Raw genomic sequence first — 22,537 nt, 5'->3', positions numbered from 1 at the left:
CATCCTGCAACACGCAAACCTCATCCAAGGTCCAAACATTATCCAAGGTCCAACCCTCATCCAAGATCCAACCATCCAAGATCAAATCCTTATCCAAGATCCAACCATCATTCAACATCCAAATCTCATCCAAGATCCAACCTTCATCCAATGCCTTCATCTGAGATCCAACCATCCAAGATCCAATCATTATCCAAAATCCAACCATCATCCAAAATCCAACCGTCATCCAAAATCCAAACACTGTCCAAGATCCAAACACGGTCCAAGATCCAACCATCATCCAAAATCCAAACCTCATCCAAGATCCAAATCTCATCCAAGGTCCAACCATCCAAGATCCAATCATTATCCAAAATCCAAGCATTGTCCAAACTCCAAACACTGTCCAAGATCCAAACCTCTTCCAAGATCCAACCATCATCCAGCATCCAAACCTCATCCAAGATCCAACTGCCATCCAAGATCCAACCATCATCGAAAATCCAAACACTGTCCAAGACTGAAATCTCATCCAAGGTCCAACTGTGAACCAAGATCCAAACACTGTCCAAGATCCAAACTTCATCAAAGATCCAACCATCATCCAACACGCAAATCTCAACCAAGATCCAAACATTATCCAAGGTCCAACCTTCATCTAAGATCCAACCATCCAAGATCCAATCATGGTCCAAGATCCAACCATCCAAGATCCAATCATTATGCAAGGTCCAACCATCCTCCAACGTGCAAACCTCATCCAAGATCCAATCATTATCCAAGATCCAACCATGGTCCAAGATCCAACCATCCAAGATCCAACCATCATCCAAAATCCAAACACTGTCCAAGATCCAAACCTCATGCAAGATCCAAACCATCATCCAAGATCCAATCTCATCAAGATCCAAACCTTATCCAAGATCCAACCATTATCCAAGATCCAATCTCATCAAGATCCAAACCTCATCCAAGATCCAAACCATCATCCAAGATCCAATCTCATCAAGATCCAAATATCATCCAAAATTCAAACCTCATCCAAGATCCAAACCATCATCCAAGATCCAACCATCATCCAAAATCCAAACACTGTCCAAGATCCAAACCTCATCCAAGATCCAATCTCATCAAGATCCAAACCTCATCCAAGATCCAAACCATCATCCAAGATCCAATCTCATTAAGATCCAAACCTTATCCAAGATCCAACCATTATCCAAGATCCAACCATTTTCCAAGATCCAACCACCATCCAAGTCCAGGAACCGCTTCATTTCTCTCAGGCGCTCACCCCCAACAGCGCCATTTTCCAAACCTCATCCCAAACCCTTCCCAAAGCGTCTCTGGAAAATCCAGTCCTGAACATCCCGGCTCCGCCACCCTCCCGCTCCGGCGGGAAGCTACGTCAGCTTCCTCATCCTGCGGTTCTGCCGCTCGATGGTGAGCGTGGCGCGATCCACGGAGCTGCCGATGGAATCCAGCGCCTCGTCCTGCCGCTCCAGCTCCGCCTCCGTCTCCAGCGCCAGCCCCTTGAGCTTCTTCAGGATCTGCGGAGGGAAACGCGGAGAGCCCGCGGTGAGGGCTCCGGAGCAATGGGATAATTCATGGATGACATCCCAGAATTTGGGAGCAATGGGATAATTCATGGACTGATATCCCAGAATTTGGGAGCAATGGGATATTCATGGACTGATATCCCAGAATTTGGGAGCAATCGGATAATTCATGGACTGATATCGTAGAATCCCAAAATTTGGGGGCTTAGGAGCAATGGGATAATTCATGGACTGACATCCCAAAATTTGGGGCTTGGGAGCAATGGATATTCATGGATTGACATCCCAGAATTTGGGGCTTGGCAGCAATGGGATAATTCATGGATGACATCCCAGAATCCCAGAATTTGGGGGTTTGGGAGAAATGGGATATTCATGGACTGACATCCCACAATCCAGGAATTTGAGGGCTTGGGAGCAATGGGATAATTCATGGACTGACATCCCAGAATCCCAGAATTTGGGGCTTGAGAGCAATGGGATAATTCATGGACTGACATCCCAGAATCCCAGAATTTGGGGCTTGAGAGCAATGGGATAATTCATGGACTGACATCCCAGAATTTGGGGGCTTGGGAACAGTGGGATAATTCATGGACTGACATCCCAGAATTTGGGGCTCGGGAGCAATGGGATAATTCATGGACTGACATCCCAGAATTTGGGGCTCGGGAGCAATGGGATATTCATGGACTGACATCCCAGAATTTGGGGCTCGGGAGCAATGGGATAATTCATGGACTGACATCCCAGAATTTGGGGCTTGGGAGCAATGGGATAATTCATGGACTGACATCCCAGAATTTGGGGCTTGGGAGCAATGGGATAATTCATGGACTGGCATCCCAAAATTTGAGGGCCTGGAAGTAATAAGAAAATTCACGGACTGACATCCCACAATCCAGGAATTTGAGACCTTGGGAGCAATGGGATAATTCATGGATTGATATCCCAGAATCCCAGAATTTGGGGGCTTGGGAGCAATGGGATATTCATGGATGATATCGCAGAATTTGGCGGGAGGGAGCAATGGGATATTCATGGATGACATCCCAGAATCCCAGAATTTGGGGCTTAGGAGCAAGGGGATAACCATGGATTGACATCCCAGAATTTGGGGCTTGGGAGCAATGGGATAATTCATGGATGACATCCCAGAATCCAGAATTTGGGGGTTTGGGAGCAATGGGATAATTCATGGATGACATCCCAGAATCCCAGAATTTGGGGGTTTGGCAGAAATGGGATAATTCATGGATGACATCCCAGAATCCCAGAATTTGGGGCTTGAGAGCAATGGGATAATTCATGGACTGATATCCCAGAATCCCAGAATTTGGGGGCTTGGGAACAGTGGGATATTCATGGATTGATATCCCAGGATCCCAGAATTTGGGGGCTTGGGAGCAATGGGATATTCATGGACTGATATTCCACAATCCCAGAATTTGGGGGCTTGGGAGCAATGGGATAATTAATGGACTGATATCCCAGAATTTGGGGGCTTGGGAGCAATGGGGTAATTCATGGACTGACATCCCAAAATTTGGGGGCCTGGGAGTAATAAGAAAATTCACGGACTGACATCCCACAATCCAGGAATTTGAGGGCTTGGGAGCAATGGGATAATTCATGGATTGATATCCCAGGATCCCAGAATTTGGGGGCTTGGGAGCAATGGGATATTCATGGACTGATATCCCAGAATCCCAGAATTTGGGGGCTTGGGAGCAATGGGATAATTCATGGATGACATCCCAGAATCCCAAAATTTGGGGGCTTAGGAGCAATGGGATATTCATGGACTGACATCCCAGAATTTGGGGCTTGGGAGCAATGGGATAATTCATGGACTGACATCCCAAAATTTGGGGGCCTGGGAGTAATAAGAAAATTCACGGACTGACATCCCACAATCCAGGAATTTGAGGGCTTGGGAGCAATGGGATAATTCATGGATTGATATCCCAGGATCCCAGAATTTGGGGGCTTGGGAGCAATGGGATAATTCATGGACTGATATCCCAGAATCCCAGAATTTGGGGGCTTGGGAGCAATGGGATAATTCATGGATGACATCCCAGAATCCCAAAATTTGGGGGCTTAGGAGCAATGGGATATTCATGGACTGACATCCCAGAATTTGGGGCTTGGGAGCAATGGGATAATTCATGGACTGACATCCCAAAATTTGGGGGCCTGGGAGTAATAAGAAAATTCACGGACTGACATCCCACAATCCAGGAATTTGAGGGCTTGGGAGCAATGGGATAATTCATGGATTGATATCCCAGGATCCCAGAATTTGGGGGCTTGGGAGCAATGGGATAATTCATGGACTGATATCCCAGAATCCCAGAATTTGGGGGCTTGGGAGCAATGGGATAATTCATGGATGACATCCCAGAATCCCAAAATTTGGGGGCTTAGGAGCAATGGGATATTCATGGACTGATATCCCAGAATTTGGGGGCTTGGGAGCAATGGGATAATTCATGGATGACATTCCAGAATCCAGAATTTGGGGCTTGGGAGCAATGGGATAATTCAGGGACAGATATCCCAGAATTTAGGAGCAATCGGATAATTCATGGACTGATATCGTAGAATCCCAAAATTTGGGGGCTTAGGAGCAATGGGATAATTCATGGACTGACATCCCAAAATTTGGGGGCTTGGGAGCAATGGGATAATTCATGGATGACATCCCAGAATTCGGGGGCTTGGGAGCAATGGGATAATTCATGGATTGACAGATCAGAATTTGGGGCTTGGGAGCAATGGGATAATTCATGGATTGACAGATCAGAATTTGCGGCTTGGGAGCAATGGGATAATTCATGGATTGACATCCCAGAATTCGGGGGCTTGGGAGCAGTGGGATAATTCATGGATTGACAGATCAGAATTTGCGGCTTGGGAGCAGTGGGATAATTCATGGATTGACAGATCAGAATTTGCGGCTTGGGAGCAGTGGGATAATTCATGGATTGACAGATCAGAATTTGCGGCTTGGGAGCAGTGGGATAATTCATGGACTGATATCCCACAATCCCACAATTTGGGGCTTGGGAGCAATGGGATATTCATGGACTGACATCCCAGAATTTGGGCCTTGGGAGGAATGGGATAATTCATGGACTGGCATCCCAGAATCCCAGAATTTGGGTGGGAAAGGATCTTAAGGATCCTCCAGTTCCAAGCAGGGACACCTCCCACCATCCCACGAGGATCCAGCCTGGCCTTGGACATTCCAGGGATGCAGGGGCAGCCACAGCTGCTCTGGGAATTCCATCCCAGCCAGGAATTCCCAATTCCCAATCTCCCATCCAGCCCTGCCCTCTGGCAGGATATTCTTCCCATTAGAAAGAAATAAAATGAAATCAATTAAAATGAAATAAAATCGAAGAAATTAAGTGTAAAAGAAGGAATAAAAAGTCAAATAATAAAATTTTAAAACATAAAACAATTCAAGAATTCAAGTAATAAATAATAAAAATATTTAAATAAATACTAAGTGAATAATAAATGACTTCAAATTACTAAAGATTAAATTAATAAATAAGAAATAATATTTAAATAATTTAACAATTTAATAATTTATAAATAAAATAAAAAATGAAAATCAAATAAATACAATTTAAAAGTAATAAAAATAAAAAATTTCAAACAATTCTATTTAAAAAAAATAAAATAAACAACGCAAATAATATAAGTAAAATAAAAATAAATTACAATCAAGTCAAATACATTTAAAAATAATTCAAATTTAAAAATAAATTTAAAAATAAATCAAATTTAAAAATAATGATTAAAAAAATAGAGTAACAGAGTGATAAAGTTCTGGAATGGCTGCCCGGGGAGGTGGTGCAGTCCCCATCCCTGGGTGTGTTTAACAAAGCCTGGATGTGGCACTGGGTGCCAGGGTTTGGTTGAGCTGTTGGGGCTGGGTTGGACTCGATGATTTTGAAGGTCTCTCCCAACCTGATCAATCTGGGAATTAATTCTGGCAAATTCCATCCCCATTTTTACCTGCCGGAGCTCCCTGGCCTCCTCCTGGGACACCTTCTGCAGCTGCACCTGCTCCTTGCGCGGCCCTTCGGGACTCGCCGCGGCCCCCAGGAATCCCGTGGCTGCCAGAGAAATTCCACATTAGGGAAAAATTCCTGCCTGGAAAGGAGGGGGAGCTTCGGGAATTCCCAGAGAATTGGGGAATCCCTGGGAATGTCCAAGGGGAGCTCGGGAGAACGGAATTGGTGCTGGTGGAATCCTTCAGGATCGTGCTGGAATTCTGGGATCAAAGCGCTCGGGCTGTGCTTTGCTCCATGGGAATTTGGGAGTGCCCAGGATCCAATTTTTCCCATTAAATTCTGGTTTTCTGGGGATATTCAAAGTATACTCCTTGTAATTTCTCTTTATTTTTCTCCTTTTTTAAAATTTTTTTTTTGTGTCTTTTATTTTTTTCTTCATTTTATTTTACTTCATGTTATTTATGCTTTGTTATTTTATATTTATTTTATTTTTACGCTATTTATGTTATTTTATGTCATTTTCTTTCTTAAATAATTATTTTTTAAATTTCATTACTTATTTAGGGAGCCTTTTTTATTTATGTTTTGTTATTTTATCTTTATTTATTTTTATGCTATTTATGTTATTTTATGTTATTTTCCTTTTTAAATAAGTATTTTTTAAATTTCATTTCTTATTTAGGGAGCCTTTTTTATTTATGTTCTGTTATTTTATGCTTATTTTTATTTTTATGTTACTTATTTTATTTTCTTTTTTAAATAATTATTTTCTAATTTTTATTTCTTATTAAGGGAGCCTCTGGAAAACAGGATCATTTGGAATGTGGGAATTCATGGGAATTCTCAGCCAATCTTTGGGATAAAATTGGATCAAAGCTGTTTCAAAATTTCAATGTTTATCCCCAAAAAAAAGTGTAAAGTAGCTTAAAAAATTCCAGAAAAAAAATTATTCCAGAATAAAAAAAAAAATACTCCAGAAAAAAAAATTAAATTACAATACTAATGAATTAATAAATAATTAATAATATTTAAAAAATAAAAATAGCCAGTAAGTATTGGATAAAAATAATTCCCTAAATTCCTTTTCCACATGGAATGAATCCAAAATGGACTTTTTTGGGAATTTCTATAAATTTAGGCATAAACTGAAGGCAGGGTTGGTGTAAACAAAAGATGCAAGGATTGTGGCAGTTTTGAGGGAAAATTCAGGATTTTCCCAGAGATTTCCATGCCCTGCTGGGATATTTATCCCAAAAATCCTTGGATCAATTTCCTATTGGAAAACACACAGGGGGGAACAGAAAAAACTAATTTTTTTCCCCTCCTGATTTGAGAAAAAGGGAAAAAAAGAAGAAAAAAATAAGGAAAAAAATCAGTTTTCTATGGAAAAATCCCAAAGGCTCCCACACAGTCCGTGAGCGCCACCCTGTGACAGAATGGGAACGGTGACAAATCCAAGGAAAACACAAAAAAACCTGGAAAAATCAGGATTTCCATCAGCTCCCCTCTGCTTCCCAAAGTTTTCTAAATTAACCAGGGAAGGAGAACAAAATCCAGCTGGAAAACAGCAGGAAAACCTCTGGAAAAGGGCTGGAGATCCAATTATTTCCTGGAATTCCCTCAGGAATTGGGAATTTTTGGGGATAACAGGAAATTTCAGAGGCCAGAATTTACCTCCTTAAAAATCCAGCAGCTTTTCCAAGCTGGAATATTCCTCAAAATCAGGATATTCCCCTTCCCTGCTGGGATTCCAACCAGAAATTGGTGGATTTATGAATTTATCCCAATTTTCCAGTTGTTTTTGGTTCTGGATCCATCTTTTCTTTGCTCTTTTAGGATTAAAAATTAGGATAAAAAAGGATTCAGGGATGTTGGGAAGAATAAATTCCAAGCTGTTGAAAATTCCAAGGCTGGGCTAAAAAAATCCATCCTGGAATTTTAGGATTAATAGCAAAAAATGTCAATTTTCTTGTTGGGAATTTTCGGGCTCCAAAGTTTTCTTTAAATTATTTCAAAATCTCTGGAATTCCCACACCTGGATTTGTCTAATATCAAAATCCTGGAGTTAATATGGGAAAATCAGGTTTATCCCATGTTTTAATTCAAGATTCCTGGATATTTGGGGAAAGTGTTCAGGATTTAAGGGAATATTTAATATTAAAGGTTTAATATAAATATTGGATATGGGATATTGGATATTAAATATTAGATATGGGATACTGGATATGGAATATTGGATATATATGGGATATTTGACATGGGATGTGGGATATTAATTATTGGATATGAAATATTGGAAACAGGATGTGAGATATTAAATACAGGATATTGGATATGGGATATTAAACACTGACTGTGGAATATTGGATATTACACACTGGATATTGAATATTGACTACTGGATATGGGATACTGGCTAATAAATACTGGATATTAATTACTGGATATTATTTATTGGGTAATGGCTATTAAACACAGGATATTGGATATGGGATATTAAACACTGGCTATAGAACATGGAATATCCATTATTAAATACTGAATACCAGATATGGTATATTTGATATGGGATATTGGACATGGGATACGGGATATTTGATATGGGATATTGGATATTAAATACTGGGTGTTAATAACTGGATATTAATTATTGGGTATTAAATACTGGATATTGGATATGAAATATTGGATATTAAACACCGGCTATAGAACATGGAATGTCCATTATTAAATACTGAATACCAGATATGAAATATTGGATATGGGATATTAAATATGGGATACTGAATATTGAATATGGGATATTAATTATTGGCTACTAAATACTGGGTATTAATTATTGGGTATTGGATATTAAACACTGGATATTGGATATAGAACATGGAATATCCATTATTAAATACTGAATACCAGATATGAAATACTGGATATGGGATATTAAATATGGGATACTGAATATTGAATATGAGATGTTGGATATGGGATATTGGACATTAAATATTGGATATGGAATATTGGATACTGGATATTGAATGCTGACCACTAGATATAGGATATTGGATATTAAATACTGGGTATTAATTATTGGGTATTGGATATGAAACACTGGATACAGAACATGGAATATCCATTATTAAATACTGAATACCAGATATGAAATACTGGATATAGGATATTAGAAATGGGATATTGAATAATGAATATCGGATGCTGGATATGGGATATTGGATATTAAATACTGAGTATTATTTATTTGATATTAATTATTGGGTATTGGATATTAAACACTGGATATTAGATATGGAATATTGGATCTTAAACATTGGTTATAGAACATGGAATATCCATTATTAAATACTGGATACCAGATATAAAATATTGGATATGGGATATTAAATATGGGATAGTGAATATTGAACAGCAGATGTTGGACATGAGATACTGGATATTAAATATTGGATATTGAATGCTGACTACTAGATATGGGACACTGGATATTAAACACTGGGTATTAATTATTGGATATTAATTATTGGGTATTGGATATTAAATACTGGATATTAGATATGAAATATTGGATATGAGATACTGAATATTGCATATCAGATGTTGGGCATGGTATACTAAATATTGGATATGGGATATGGGATACTGGCTATTGGATATTGAATACTGACTACTGGATATGGGATATTAAATACTGGGTATTAATTATTGGATATTAATTATTGGGTATTGGATATTAAACAATGGATATTGGATATAGAACATGGAATATCCATTATTAAATACTAGATATCAGATATGAAGTTTTGGATATGGGATATTAAATATGGGATACTGAATATTAGATGATAGATGTCAGATAGGGGATACTGGATATTAAATATTGGATATGGAATATTGGATACTGGCTATTGGATATTGAATGCTGACTACTAGATATGGGATATTGGATATTAAATACTCATTATTTATTGGATAGTAATTATTGGGTATTGGGTAGTAATTATTGGGTGCTAATTATTGGCTATTGTATATTGGATATTCCCTTCCAGCTGGGAATTGACTCCAGGAAAAGCAGCAATGCCAAAGGCTCTGAAATCACCTGGAGTTTATTCCTTGGATTTACCATGGACTCACTCACCATGGCCTCTGGAATACTCCTTGGAAAAACCTTTGGAGCCCAGAACCCCCTGGCACCCCCAGATGGACGCTCCCAAATCCACTTGATATTAAACACTGGATATGGGATATTGGATATTAAACACTGGATATTAGATAAGGAATACTGGATATTAATTATTGGGTATTGGATAGCAATTATTGGGTATTAATTATTGTCTACTGAATATTCCCTTCCAGCTGGGAATTAACTCCAGAAAAAAAGGCTCTGAAGCTACCTAGAGTTTATTCCTTGGATTTACCCTCACCATGGATAAATCCATGCACCACGACTCACTGCAGGGCCAATTTGCTTCTGGAATATTCCTTGGAAAAACCTTTGGAGCCTGGAACCCCCTGGCACCCACCTGCCTGCCAGATGGACGTTCCCAAACCCACCTGATATTGAGCTTTGGATACTGGATATGGGGTACTGGATATTAAACACTGGATACTGGATATTAGATAAGGAATACTGGATATTAATTATTGGGTATTCGATAGCAATTACTGGGTATTAATTATTGGCTACTGAATATTCCCTTCCAGCTGGGAATTAACTCCAGGAAAAGTAGCAGTGTCAAAGGCTCTGAAGCCACCTGGAGTTTATTCCTGGAATTTATCCTCACCATTAATTCATTTGCCTCTGGAATATTCCTTGGGAAAACCTTTGGAGCCTGGAGTCCCCTGTCACCTCCAGATGGATGTTCCCAAATCCACCTGATATTAAACATTGGATACTGGATATGGGATATTGGATATTAAACATTGGATACTGGATCTGGGATATTGGATATTAAACATTGGATACTGGATGTGGGATATTGGATATTAAACACTGGATACTGGATGTGGGATATTGGATATTAAACACTGGATACTGGATATGGGATATTGGATATTAAACATTGGATACTGGATATTAAACACTGGATACTGGATATTAATTATCGGGTATTGGATAGTAATTCTTGGGTATTAATTATCGGCTATTGAATATTGGATATTCCCTTCCAGCTGGGAATTGACTCCAGGAAAAGCAGCAGCAGTGCCAAAGGCTCTGAAATCACCTGGAGTTTATTCCTTGGGTTTATCATGGACTCACTCACCATGGCCTCTGGAATATTCCTTGGAAAAACCTTTGGAGCCTGGCACCCCCTGGCATCCCCACATGGATGCTCCCAAATCCACCTGGTATTAAACACTGGATACTGGGTATGGGATATTGGATATTAAACACTAGATATGGGATATTAAACACTGGATACTGGATATTACACACTGGATACTGGATAATAGATAAAGCATACTGGATATTAGTTATTGAGTATTGGATAGTAATTATTGGGTATTAATTATTGGCTATGGAATATTGGCTATTCCCTTCCAGCTGGGAATTAACTCCAGGAAAAGCAGCAGCAGTGCCAAAGGCTCTGAAGTCACCTGGAGTTTATTCCTGGAATTCATCCTCACCATAGACTCAGGGGCAATTTGCCTCTGGAATATCCTTGGAAAACCTTTGGAGCCTGAAACCCCCTGGCACCACCAGATGGACATTCCCAAATCCACCTGATATTAAACATTGGATACTGGATATTAAACATTGGATACTGGATATTAAACACTGGACACTGGATATTTATTATTGGGTATTGGAGAGTAATTCTTGGGTATTAATTATTGGCTATTGAATATTGGATATTCCCTTCCAGCTGGGAATTGACTCCAGGAAAAGCAGCAGTGCCAAAGGCTCTGAAATCACCTGGAGTTTATTCCTTGGGTTTATCATGGACTCATTCACCATGGCCTCTGGAATATTCCTTGGAAAAACCTTTGGAGCCCAGCACCCCCTGGCATCCCCAGATGGACGCTCCCAAATCCACTTGATATTAAACACTGGATACTGGATATGGGATATTGGATATTAAACACTGGACATTAGATAAGGGATATTGGATATTAATTATTGAGTATTGGATACTAATTATTGGGTGTTAAGCTGGGAATTACCTCCAGGAAAAGCAGCAGTGCCAAAGGCTCTGAAATCACCTGGAGTTTATTCCTTGGATTTATCATGGACTCACTCACCACGACCTCTGGAATATTCCTTGGAAAAACCTTTGGAGACCGGAACCCCCTGGCACCCACCTGCCTGCCAAATGGACGTCCCCAAATCCGCCTGAGGGGACTTCCTGGCTCCGGCAAACCCAAGAGCATCCTCCAAGAACTGGATTTTCTTGCTGAACCGCATCTCCAGGATGGGGATGGCCTCGGGCATGCGCGCGGCCAGGAGCCGGAAGGAGGTGTCGGGTTTGCCGATGAACCGCTGCCGCACGCTGATCTCGTACGGGGTGTGCACCCAGATGTCGTCCACGTCCCGCGCCTCGAAGCGGTGCAGGAGCTGGGAATTGCAATCCTGGATCTCCAGGCCCGAGGGGAGCACCGTGAGTTTGCCGGGTTTGGCGCTGGAGTCTGTCCTGTGGGTGATGATCGCCGGGATTCGCAGCAGGATTTCCTCCTGGCTTTTGGGATCGGGAGCCGCTGGGGTTTCCTTGGGCTTCGCTTCCACGGGGGATTTCCAGAGTTTGGTGCTGAAGGGCCACCAGGAGGGAGATTCCAGCTCTGTTAGCAGCCTGGAAGAGGGAAGGGAGGGTCGGGAGAAGGAAAAGCTCTGGATATTCCAGCAGTTCCAAGAAAATCCTCAGAGACACGGAAATTCCTTAATCCCTCCTCAAACGCATCCACAATTTCCCAGGATGCAGGAAATCGAACATCGGATATTCAGCTGAATACTGGATTCCCTTCCAGCTGAGACCCCACCTTCTCCTCATAATCCACTGGAAAGACCCCCAGAATCCCAGCTGGGAAGGAAGGAATGGAAGTGGATTTTTCCAGACCCATTTCCACGTGTCTGTTCCTCAATATTCCCACTCCTGTCCATCCATCACCACTTCCAAGGCTTTTCCTGCTCCTTTTTCTTCACCCCCTCAGCCTGATGCCTTTTCCTTTGCTTCAGACCCAAATTCCCAGATAAAACACTAAAAATTCCAGCTTGAAGCTCCAAAATCCAGCAGAAACTTCCCAGAAGTGTCCACACCCCATCTTTCCATCAGTGTTGGAGCAGCTCCATAAGGAAAACATTCCCAGCAAACAGGGAAGGGAGCCAGGGCTGGAACTGTTCAGGTTCAGCTCCTGCTCCAAGGACAAGGAAAATATTCCCCTTTTTTTCAGGGGAAAACTGACAACAATCATCCCTAAAATCCCAATTTAATCCCATTTTCATTCCCTGTTTTAAGTCCTTTAAAACTTTGGGATACTCCCAGGAATTCCCTGTTCTATAAATTCAATCAAACTGGGAAGAGCCCTCTGGAATTCCCTGCTGCAGCTCTGAGCTGGGTAATGTTCAGCCACCCTTGAATCCGTGGAATTCCAAGTCCCTTCCCACACTCCGAGTCCTTTCCCACTCCTCTCCTCGTGCTCCAGAGCTGCATTCCCCTCACTCCTGCTGGAATTTTATCCAGAGGGTTCCAAGATAAGGAAATACTTGGCACAAATATTCCCAGGAGCCCTGGCTGCTCCCATTCCTGACAATTCCTGCCTTTCCTGGCTGTTGGAATATTGGATATTCCAATCCTGCCACGAGCTTGCCCAAAATTCCCAATTTTGGCTTCTTTCCCATTCAGTCTGAAGTGTTTTAAAGGCTTGGGGATATTCCTAGAAAATCAAGGCAAAGGATTTCCAGGGAAGCTGTGGGGGAAAAAGGGAGGGAAAGAAAAAAAGGGCGGGAAGGGAAAAAGGGAGGGAAAAAACAGAGGGAAACAAAAATGGTGGGGGAAAATCATGAGGGACAAAATGGTGAGGGGAAAAAGGGTGGGAAAGGAATAAACAGAGGGAAACAAAAACAGTGAGGGGAAAAAATGGTGAGGGAAAAAGGGTGGGAAAGAAAAAAAAGAGCAGGAAGATGGGATGGGATGGGATGGGAAGGGAAGGGAAGGGAAGGGAAGGGAAGGGAAGGGAAGGGAAGGGAAGGGAAGGGAAAAAACAGAGGGAAACAAAAACAGCGGGGGAAAAAATCTCGAGGGAAAAATGGCGGGAAGGAAAAGGCGGGAAGGAAGCAGCACAGCTCAGGATTTTCCAGGAATGGCAGCAGAAACGGGCACTGCAGACCCTGCTCTTATCCCAATTTTATCCCTATGGAGCAGGGCACAGGCAGGAGGAAGGAGATTGGGGCACTCCTGAATTCCCAGAGCTGAATTCCCAACATTCCCTGAGCCCATGGGCACACAGACTTGGATTGGAAGGGATCCTAAGGATGATCCCATTCCATGGGCAGGGAATTCCCACTGCCCCAGGGTGCTCCAGCCTGGCCTTGGGCACTGCCAGGGATCCAGGGGCAGCCTCAGCTGCTCTGGGAATTCCATCCCAGCCAGCAATTCCCAATTCCCAATCTCCCATCCATCCCTGCCCTCTGGCACTGGGAGCCATTCCCTGTGTCCCGTCCCTCCATCCTTGTCCCCAGTCCCTCTCCAGCTCTCCTGGAGCTCCCTCAGACCCTGAGCCTTCCCTGGATTTTTCCCTTCTCCAGCTGAGCATTCCCAACTCCCTCAGTGTTTCCTCACGGAGCTGCTCCATCCATTCCAATGAAAAATCCAATTTCATTTCCCAAAGATCTCCCCCACGAATTCCAGGCCCCCCAACCCATTCCCAGCTGTGGGAACGCTCCCCTTGCAAACCTGTCAGCCACATCCATGTCCCCCTCGATCTTGTGGAGTCCCCTCATGATGTTGTCGAACTGCTCCCCCTGGGCGTGCAGCGCCTTGGCCGTGTCCTCCAGGCGTTTCTGGGAGCCCTCCAACATTCCCGTCAATTCCTTGCCCTTGCTGGACTCCGAGGCCGCTCCCGCTCCCCCCTCCTGGCCGGACAGCAGCTGCTCCCTCCAGAAATGCTCCAGGATGTTGAACACCACGTTCCTGTTGGGGCGCAGGGAGCCGAACCAGTGCTTGGTGCCTTTCTCCAGCACGGTGAGGGAGCTGAAGATCAAATGGGAAGATTCCTTCTTGATCTCGCTGACGCCGGAAAGACGGAAATCCACCAGGAGCTCTCGCGTTTTGTCAGCCGTGAATTTGATGGAAGCGGGAGTCAGGGAGAGCTTCCCAGGGATCCATTGTTTGCCGGCGTCCAGGTAGTAGGAGCAAGGCCAGGAATGGATCCGGATGTCCTCGTTCATCAGCTCGCGCTGCCCGGCCTCCTCTCGCAGGGAAACGCTCTCCAACCCGGCCGCAGACACTGAAATCCAGGGGGAAAAGCAGGAATCCCGAATAAACGCACACGACTTAATCCTGGCTCCTTTCAGCTGGATATCCAAGGAATTTGGGAAACGTTTCTAACCACAGGAATATTCGCTCTGGAAAAGCCCATCATGCATCTTCCCAAGAATTACATTGATACCCTGGAATATTCCCATTGCTCTTACCTCGGCTTCCCACAGACCAACAGGCCATGAAGAAAATCCAAAATATCCCAAGATTCCAGATTTCCTCTGGAAAAGCCCATCAACATCACTGGCCACACAATTTTCCCAAGAATTTCATTCATATCCTGGAATATTCCCATTTCCAGCTCATCTCAGCTTCCCACAGACCAACAGGCACTGAGGAAAATCCCAGATATCCCAAAATTCCAGATTTTCTCAGGAAAAGCACATCAGCATCACTGGCCATGCATTTTCCCAAGAATTCCATCCATATCCTGGAATATTCCAACCCCCAGCTCATCCTCAGCTTCCCACAGACCAGCAAATACTAAGGGAAATCCAGGATATCCCAAAATTCCAGATTTCCTCTGGAAAAGCCCATCAGCATCACCGGCCATGCATTTTCCCAAGAATTCCATTCATATCTTGCAAAATTCCCATTCCTACCTTACCTCATCTTCCCACAGATCAACAGGCACTGAGGAAAAACTCAGATATCCCAAAATTCCAGATTTCCTCTGGAAAAGCACATTAACATCACTGGCCAGGCATTTTCCCAAGAATTCCATTCATGTAATGGAATATTTCCCACTCCCAGCTCATCCTTCACTTCCCACAGACCAACAGACACTGAGGAAAATCCAGGATACCCCAAAATTCCAGATTTCCTCTGGAAAAGCCCATCAGCATCACCGGCCACGCATTTTCCCAAGAATTTCATTCATATCCTGGAAAATTCCCACTCCCAGCTCATCCTCAGCTTCCTACAGATCAACAGGCACTGAGGAAAATCCCGGATATCCCAAAATTCCAGATTTTCTCAGGAAAAGCACATCAGCATCACTGGCCATGCATTTTCAAAAGAATTCCATCCATATCCTGGAAAATTCCCATCCAAGCTCATCCTCAGCTTCCCATTGATCAAGAGGCACCAAGGAAAATCCCAAATATCCCAAATTCAAGATTTCCTTTGGAAAGGCCTGTCAACATCCCTGACCACCCCATGTTCCCAATAATTCTATCTATATTCTGGAATATTCCCATTTCCAGCTCATCCTGAGCTTCCCACAGACCAACAGGCACTGAGGAAAATCCAGGATACCCCAAAATTCCAGATTTCATCTGGAAAAGCCCATCAGCATCACCGGCCACGCATTTTCCCAAGAATTTCATTCATATCCTGGAAAATTCCCACTCCCAGCTCATCCTCAGCTTCCTACAGATCAACAGGCACTGAGGAAAATCCCGGATATCCCAAAATTCCAGCTCATCCATATTTATAAATCCCTGCTCCTTCCCCTTCCCCTCTGGCATCTCAACACCCAGGCACGTTAAACACACTGCAGGAATTCTCCAGGAGTTTTTTATTTCTTTTATTTTATTAAATTCAATATTCCCCAGGAACTGTCAACGTTCCTCACGAATTCCCAGAATTCCCTAGAAATTGTCAATATTCCCCAGGATTTGTCAATAATCCCCAGGAAATCCCAGTATTCCCCAGCAATTCCCAGTATTCTCCAGGAAATCCCAATATTTCCCAGCAATTGGCACTATTCTCTGCAAATTCCCAGTATTCCATAGGAAATTCCAGTATTCTCAAGGATTTGTCAATACTCCCCAGCAATTCCCAGTATTCTCTGCAAATTCCCAATATTCTCCAGGAATTCCCAGTATTCCTCATGAATTCCCAGTATTCCCCCAGGAAATCCCAATATTCTCAAGGATTTGTCAATATTCCCCAGGAAATCCCAGATTTCTCCACAAATTCCCAGTATTCCCCACGAATTCCCAGTATTCCCCAGGATTTGTGAATAATCTCCAGGAAATCCCAGTATTCCCCAGTAATTCCCAGTATTCTCTGCAAATTCCCAATATTCTCCAGGAATTCCCAGTACTCCTCATGAATTCCCAGTGTTCTTCAGGAAATCCCAGTATTCCCCAGCAATTCCCAGTATTCCTCACAAATTCCCAGTATCCCCCAGGACATCCCAATATTCTCAAGGATTTGTCAATATTCCCCAGCAATTCCCAGTATTCTCTGCAAATTCCCAATATTCTCCAGGAATTCCCAGTATTCCTCACAAATTCCCAGTGTTCTCCAGGAAATCCCATTATTCTCCAGGAAATCTCAGTATTCCCCACCAATTCCCAATATTCTCCAGGAATTCCCAGTATTCTCTGGGATTTGTCAATATTCTCCAAGAAATCTCAATATAATCCACATTTTTTTGAGGGAATAATCGGATTTTTGGCCTCATCTGCCCCCAAATCCTGCCCCCATGCCCAGCAAGGCCCGGAGCAGCAGCAGGGAGATGAGGATTTGGGATCCAGCAGTGTCACGGGGATTCTGCAGGAATTCTTTCCCTGGACATCACCCAGCGGTTGTTTCCATAAAAAGGAGCTGATTCACCTTTGCTGAGATCACCCAATTAAGCAGGAGCGTTACTCATTAGTTAATTATGGGGAGGAGCCGGCACCATCCCTGGGTGATGTTGCCATCAACATTCCATTCCCAGGTTTTTTTTTGGGAATGCTGGCCAGAACATTCCTGCACTTTTTATTGTTCATTTTTATTCTCTCCTCCTGCAGAGCTGAGAATTCCACAGGGTGGTTTAATCCCAGAAATAAATCTGGGAAATGCTGAGACTAAAACTCCTGGGAGCCACACTCAAGAAATGAGTTTATAAATCATATCCTGTCACTCTTCCTCTTTTTCTAATTAAGACTCAATTGCAGGATTAATAAATCCCCAAATCCCAAATTTAGGATCTTCTAAGATGTGAAGCCTCCAGGCCTGACCTCACTCCTTCATTCCCAAGCCTCACTTCTGCTCCCTCAGAATTCCCAAGCTGGAATTCCTCCCTCCTGCCAAGGATTCCCATCCCATTCCCAGGAGTTTTCCTCCTCACACCCCAATGGAACAGAGAATTCCAAAGGTTTGGGCTGGGAGGGACCTCAAGGACGACCCCATTAATGGATTTTGGAATGGAATTTTCCCAATATCCAGGAGTTCTCCTCCTCACACCCCAATGGAACAGAGAATTCCAAAGGTTTGGGTTGGGAGGGACCTCAAGGACGATCCCATTAATGGATCCCCCACTATCCCAGGTGGATCCAAGCTGACCTTGGACGCTTCCACCCTCTGGAATTCTCAGCAGAGGGTGTTGTTCCATCCAAAGGGGATCACCCTCAATGGCCACACCACTGTTTTCCTGTTGTTCAGTAACTGAGGGATCTCAAGCCTTGATTTCATTTCAATCTCACTCACAGTTTCCATATTCCCAAAATCTTTTGCCAGGCAATCACACGAGGGAATTTTCCCAATATCCAACCAAAACCTCCCTCTGCTCCTGTCCCTGTTCCCTGGCAGCAGAGCCAGAGCCCAGAAGTTCTCCCTGAGCCTCCTTTTCCTCAGGCTGAGCATTCCCAGCTCCCTCAGGATCCCCAGCCCAGCTCAGCGTTATCTGCTGGGCAAGATCAAACAGGAAAATTATCAATGTCAGTGTCTGGGAAAGAGTTTGAGAATATGGAAACTGTAAGTGAGATTGAAATGAAATCAAGCTTTGAGATCCCTCAGCTACTGAACAATGGGACAACAATGGTGTGGCCGGCTGAAGGTGATCCCCTTTTGATGGAACAACACCCTCTGCTTGCAGACAGGCCCAAGGGGCAGAGCAGACCCTGCAGCTTGGCAGAAGGGCCCAAAGAGGAGATTTTAGGGTTTAAAATGTAACACAGTGTGGGAATGTAGGAATGTGTGTCACAGACACGCTTTATGAAGAATCCTTTCCTTAGGATTTGTCCTCCTGAGAAGCTGGGAGGCCTCAGGAACAAAATGTAAACAATGATTATCTGCTGCTGTGGAATGCAACAGGCGCATCTGGGATTGGGCTCATGTGGTTGTTTCTAATTAATGGCCAATCACAATCAGCTGGCTTGGACAGAGAGCTACAAGCCTTTGTTATCATTCTTTGCTATTCTATTCTTAGCCAGCCTTCTGATGAAATCCTTTCTTCTATTCTTTTAGTATAGTTTTAATGTAATATATATCATAAAATAATAAATCAGCCTTCTGAAACATGGAGTCAGATCCTCCTCTCTTCCCTCATCCTCGGACCCCTGTGAGCACCATCACACAAGAACCTCTTGCACCTGGCTCGGTTTTTCTCTGTTTGTTATCTTGCCTTTTATTAAACCTTTTTGTTTCCAACACTGCAACAGAAGCCATCCTGCTGATTTTCATGCCTCCAAAGGTAGCTGAGCTGCCTTGGGTGTGGTATAGACCTCCTAAAGCTCATTAGACCTGGCTCAAAGAAAATACCTTAACACAGTAATGTAATGATTCTTACAGGCTGTATGGAAATGCTGTAGGATTTGTAGCTTGTATTAGATTGGTGAGAATTAGAATATTCAACACAGAAGAAGATTTATTGTATTGTAATAGAAATCTCACTCTCTCATCCTCTTTTACTCTCTCTCTCTCATCCTCTCTCCCCCTCTCTCCTCTCAGGCCTGCTCTGAGCTGTGGCTGCAGCTCCCAGCAGGGCCCTGCACCCAGGCCCTGTGCAATAAACCCCAAATCCCAGCAGGGCCCTGCACCCAGGCCCTTTGCAATAAACCCCAAATCCCAGCAGGGCCCTGCACCCAGGCCCTGTGCAATAAACCCCAAATGCCAGCAGGGCCCTGCACCCAGGCCCTGTGCAATAAACCCCAAATCCCAGCAGGGCCCTGCACCCAGGCCCTTTGCAATAAACCCCAAATCCCAGCAGGCCCCTGCACCCAGGCCCTGTGCAATAAACCCCAAATCCCAGCAGGGCCCTGCACCCAGGCCCTGTGCAATAAACCCCAAATCCCAGCAGGGCCCTGCACCCAGGCCCTTTGCAATAAACCCCAAATCCCAGCAGGCCCCTGCACCCAGGCCCTTTGCAATAAACCCCAAATCCCAGCAGGGCCCTGCACCCAGGCCCTTTGCAATAAACCCCAAATCCCAGCAGGGCCCTGCACCCAGGCCCTGTGCAATAAACCCCAAATCCCAGCAGGGCCCTGCACCCAGGCCCTTTGCAATAAACCCAAATCCCAGCAGGGCCCTGCACCCAGGCCCTGTGCAATAAACCCCAAATCCCAGCAGGGCCCTGCACCCAGGCCCTCTGCAATAAACCCCAAATCCCAGCAGGGCCCTGCACCCAGGCCCTTTGTAATAAACCCCAAATCCCAGCAGGGCCCTGCACCCAGGCCCTCTGCAATAAACCCCAAAGTTCCAGCAGAGATCTCTGTGTCTGTCCATCCCCACCGTCCTACCCCCCTTCACTCCCACAGTTACCCAGGAATTTACTGATCTCCCCCAATCCCCTCACCCAGCTCCCTTCCCTGTCCATCAATTCCCTCCCCAAATCCCGACTCCTCTCGAGCCTTCCCTCGGTGCCAGCTCAGCCCAGGATCCACCTCACGGAGCCTCCCCAGCCCCATCCCGAGCCCCTCCGTTCCCGGCCCCCTCTGCAAGGCCCGCCTCGGAGCCGCCGTCGCTCCCCGGTGTGGAACCGCCCCAGCCCCGTTCGAGCCCACGACAAGCCCTGACACAAAACCCGCCTCAAGTTCCGACATAAAAACGGCCCCAAGTCCCCACACAAAACCCGCCCCAACCCCGGTTTGAGCGCGCCCCAAGCCCCGACACCAAACCCGCCCCAAGTCCCCACACAAAACCCGCCTCAGCCCCGGTTTGAGCGCCGCCCCAAGTCCCCACACAAAACCCGCCCCAGCCCCGGTTTGAGCGCGCCCCAAATCCCCACACCAAACCCGCCCCAAGTCCCCACACAAAACCCGCCCCTAGTCCCCACACAAAACCCGCCCCAGCCCCGGTTTGAGCGCGCCCCAAGTCCCCACACAAAACCCGCCCCAGCCCCGGTTTGAGCGCGCCCCAAATCCCCACAAAATCCGCCAGGCCCGGTCCAACACACCGAGCATGGATCGGAGCCTCCCCCCAAGCGCCATTTCCAAACCCAAGCTCCACCTCGAGCCCTTCCCACTCCACTCGGAGCCCCTCCCGTGCCAATTCCAGTCCCTCCCGTGCCAATTCCAGTCCCTCCCGCCCCATCCAGGCTCCCCGGTCCCGGTCAGAGACCACAGCGACCACAGATCAGAGTTTCCCCCCAGACCCCAACTTCTGACACCTCAGTCCCATTTCCAGCCCCAAGCTCCACCTCGAGTCTCCCCGGGCCCACCCGGAGCCCCCCAAGCCCAAATTTGTGACTCCTCAGCCCCAATTTCAATCCGTCTCCACCTCCAGCCCCTCCCGCCGCATTTCGAGTCTCCCCAGGCCCAGCCGGACACTCCCGGTCCCGGTCCGAGACCACACCGAGCACGGATCGGAGCCGCTCCCCAAGCCCAAGTTGTGCCCTCCCAGCCCCAATTTCAACCCCAAGCTCCACCTCGAGCTTCTCCCGCCGCATTTCGAGTCCCTCCAGCCCCATCCAGACATTCCCGGTCCAAAACCACGGGACCACGGAGTGGAGCCCCCCCCCAAGCTCTGACTCCCCCAGCCCCAATTTCAATCCGTCTCCATCTCCAGCCCCTCCGGCCGTATTTCGAGTCTCCCCAGGCCCAGCCGGACATCCTCAGTCCGACACCACCGCGGCCATGGATCGGAGCCCCCAATCCCTGTCCGGAGCCCTCCCCAAGCCCCAAGTTGTGACCCCCCCCACCCCATTTCCAACCCCAAGCTCCACCTCGAGCTTCTCCCGCCCCATCCGGATCCCCCACTCACGGTCCGGCACCACCGCGGCCATGGATCGGAGCCCTCCCAAGCCCCAGTTTGTGGCGCCCCAGCCCCATTTCCGACCCCAAGCTCCACCTGGAGACCCTCCCGCGCCATTTCCAGTCCCTCCAGCCCCATCCGGACCTCCCTGCCCCGGTCCGGCACCACCGCGGCCACGGATCGGAGCCCCCCCAAGTCCCAGTTGTGACCCCCAAGCCCCATTTCCAATCTCCCAGCCCCATTCCCAACCTCAAACCCCACCACCAGCCCCGCCGGCGCCATTTTCAGTCCCTCCAGCCCCATCCGGATCCCCCCGGTCCCGGTCCGACACCACCGCGGCCATGGATCGGAGCCCCCCATTCCCTGTCCGGAGCCCTCCCAAGCCCCAGTTTGTGTCCCCCCCAGCCCCATTTCCAGCCCCAAGCTCCCGGTCCAGCCCCTCCCGCCCCATTTGGAGCCCCCCGGACCCGTCCGAGCCCCCCCGGCTCCCCACGCACCTCCCTCAGTGCGGCACCGGCCCCGCTCCGCGCCTGCGCCCTCCGCGCGCTCTCATTGGCTGAGCCCCGCGCATCTGAGC

The 22,537-nt window shown here is 45.9% G+C and overlaps 1 protein-coding gene across 4 annotated transcripts; it reads right to left on the bottom strand.

Moving 5' to 3' along the window:
* Positions 1 to 704: 704 nt before the first annotated feature.
* On the bottom strand, positions 705 to 22,506 carry SNAP47 (synaptosome associated protein 47). 4 transcript variants are annotated; one of them, XM_054274082.1, is made up of 8 exons: positions 22,458 to 22,506; positions 14,470 to 15,022; positions 11,885 to 12,369; positions 5,574 to 5,674; positions 1,179 to 1,532; positions 1,037 to 1,091; positions 896 to 930; positions 705 to 842 (listed from the first exon to the last, which is right to left on the bottom strand). In XM_054274082.1, the coding sequence occupies exons 2-5, from the start codon at positions 14,961 to 14,963 to the stop codon at positions 1,386 to 1,388; spliced, it is 1,227 nt and encodes a 408-aa protein (XP_054130057.1). In that variant the 5' UTR covers positions 14,964 to 15,022; positions 22,458 to 22,506; the 3' UTR covers positions 705 to 842; positions 896 to 930; positions 1,037 to 1,091; positions 1,179 to 1,385. The 4 variants fall into 4 exon arrangements, with proteins under 4 accessions (XP_054130057.1, XP_054130058.1, XP_054130059.1 ...); XM_054274083.1 differs by having other exon boundaries at positions 1,055 to 1,091; XM_054274084.1 differs by lacking the exons at positions 705 to 842; positions 896 to 930 and having other exon boundaries at positions 1,088 to 1,108; positions 1,232 to 1,532.
* Between the last annotated feature and the right edge of the window lie 31 nt (positions 22,507 to 22,537).

This window comes from Melozone crissalis, unplaced genomic scaffold (genome assembly GCF_028551555.1).
Source record: "Melozone crissalis strain CALT ecotype California unplaced genomic scaffold, PUWL_Pcris_2 ptg000016l_1, whole genome shotgun sequence".
Classification (NCBI taxonomy): Eukaryota; Metazoa; Chordata; class Aves; order Passeriformes; family Passerellidae; genus Melozone; species Melozone crissalis.
Note: the sequence above shows the minus strand (reverse complement) of the source record. Positions and strands in the feature narration are given on the sequence as shown.

Excerpts from the sequence above, each read along its gene's own strand:
- SNAP47 (XM_054274082.1), bottom strand. The coding sequence starts at position 14,963 with ATGAACGAGGACATCCGGATCCATTCCTGGCCTTGCTCCTACTACCTG. Across the intron at positions 12,370-14,469 it reads GACATGGATGTGGCTGACAG|GCTGCTAACAGAGCTGGAAT; the intron begins GTTTGCAAGGGG and ends TCCCTCTTCCAG. Across the intron at positions 1,533-5,573 it reads AGGCCAGGGAGCTCCGGCAG|ATCCTGAAGAAGCTCAAGGG; the intron begins GTAAAAATGGGG and ends TTCCCTCCGCAG.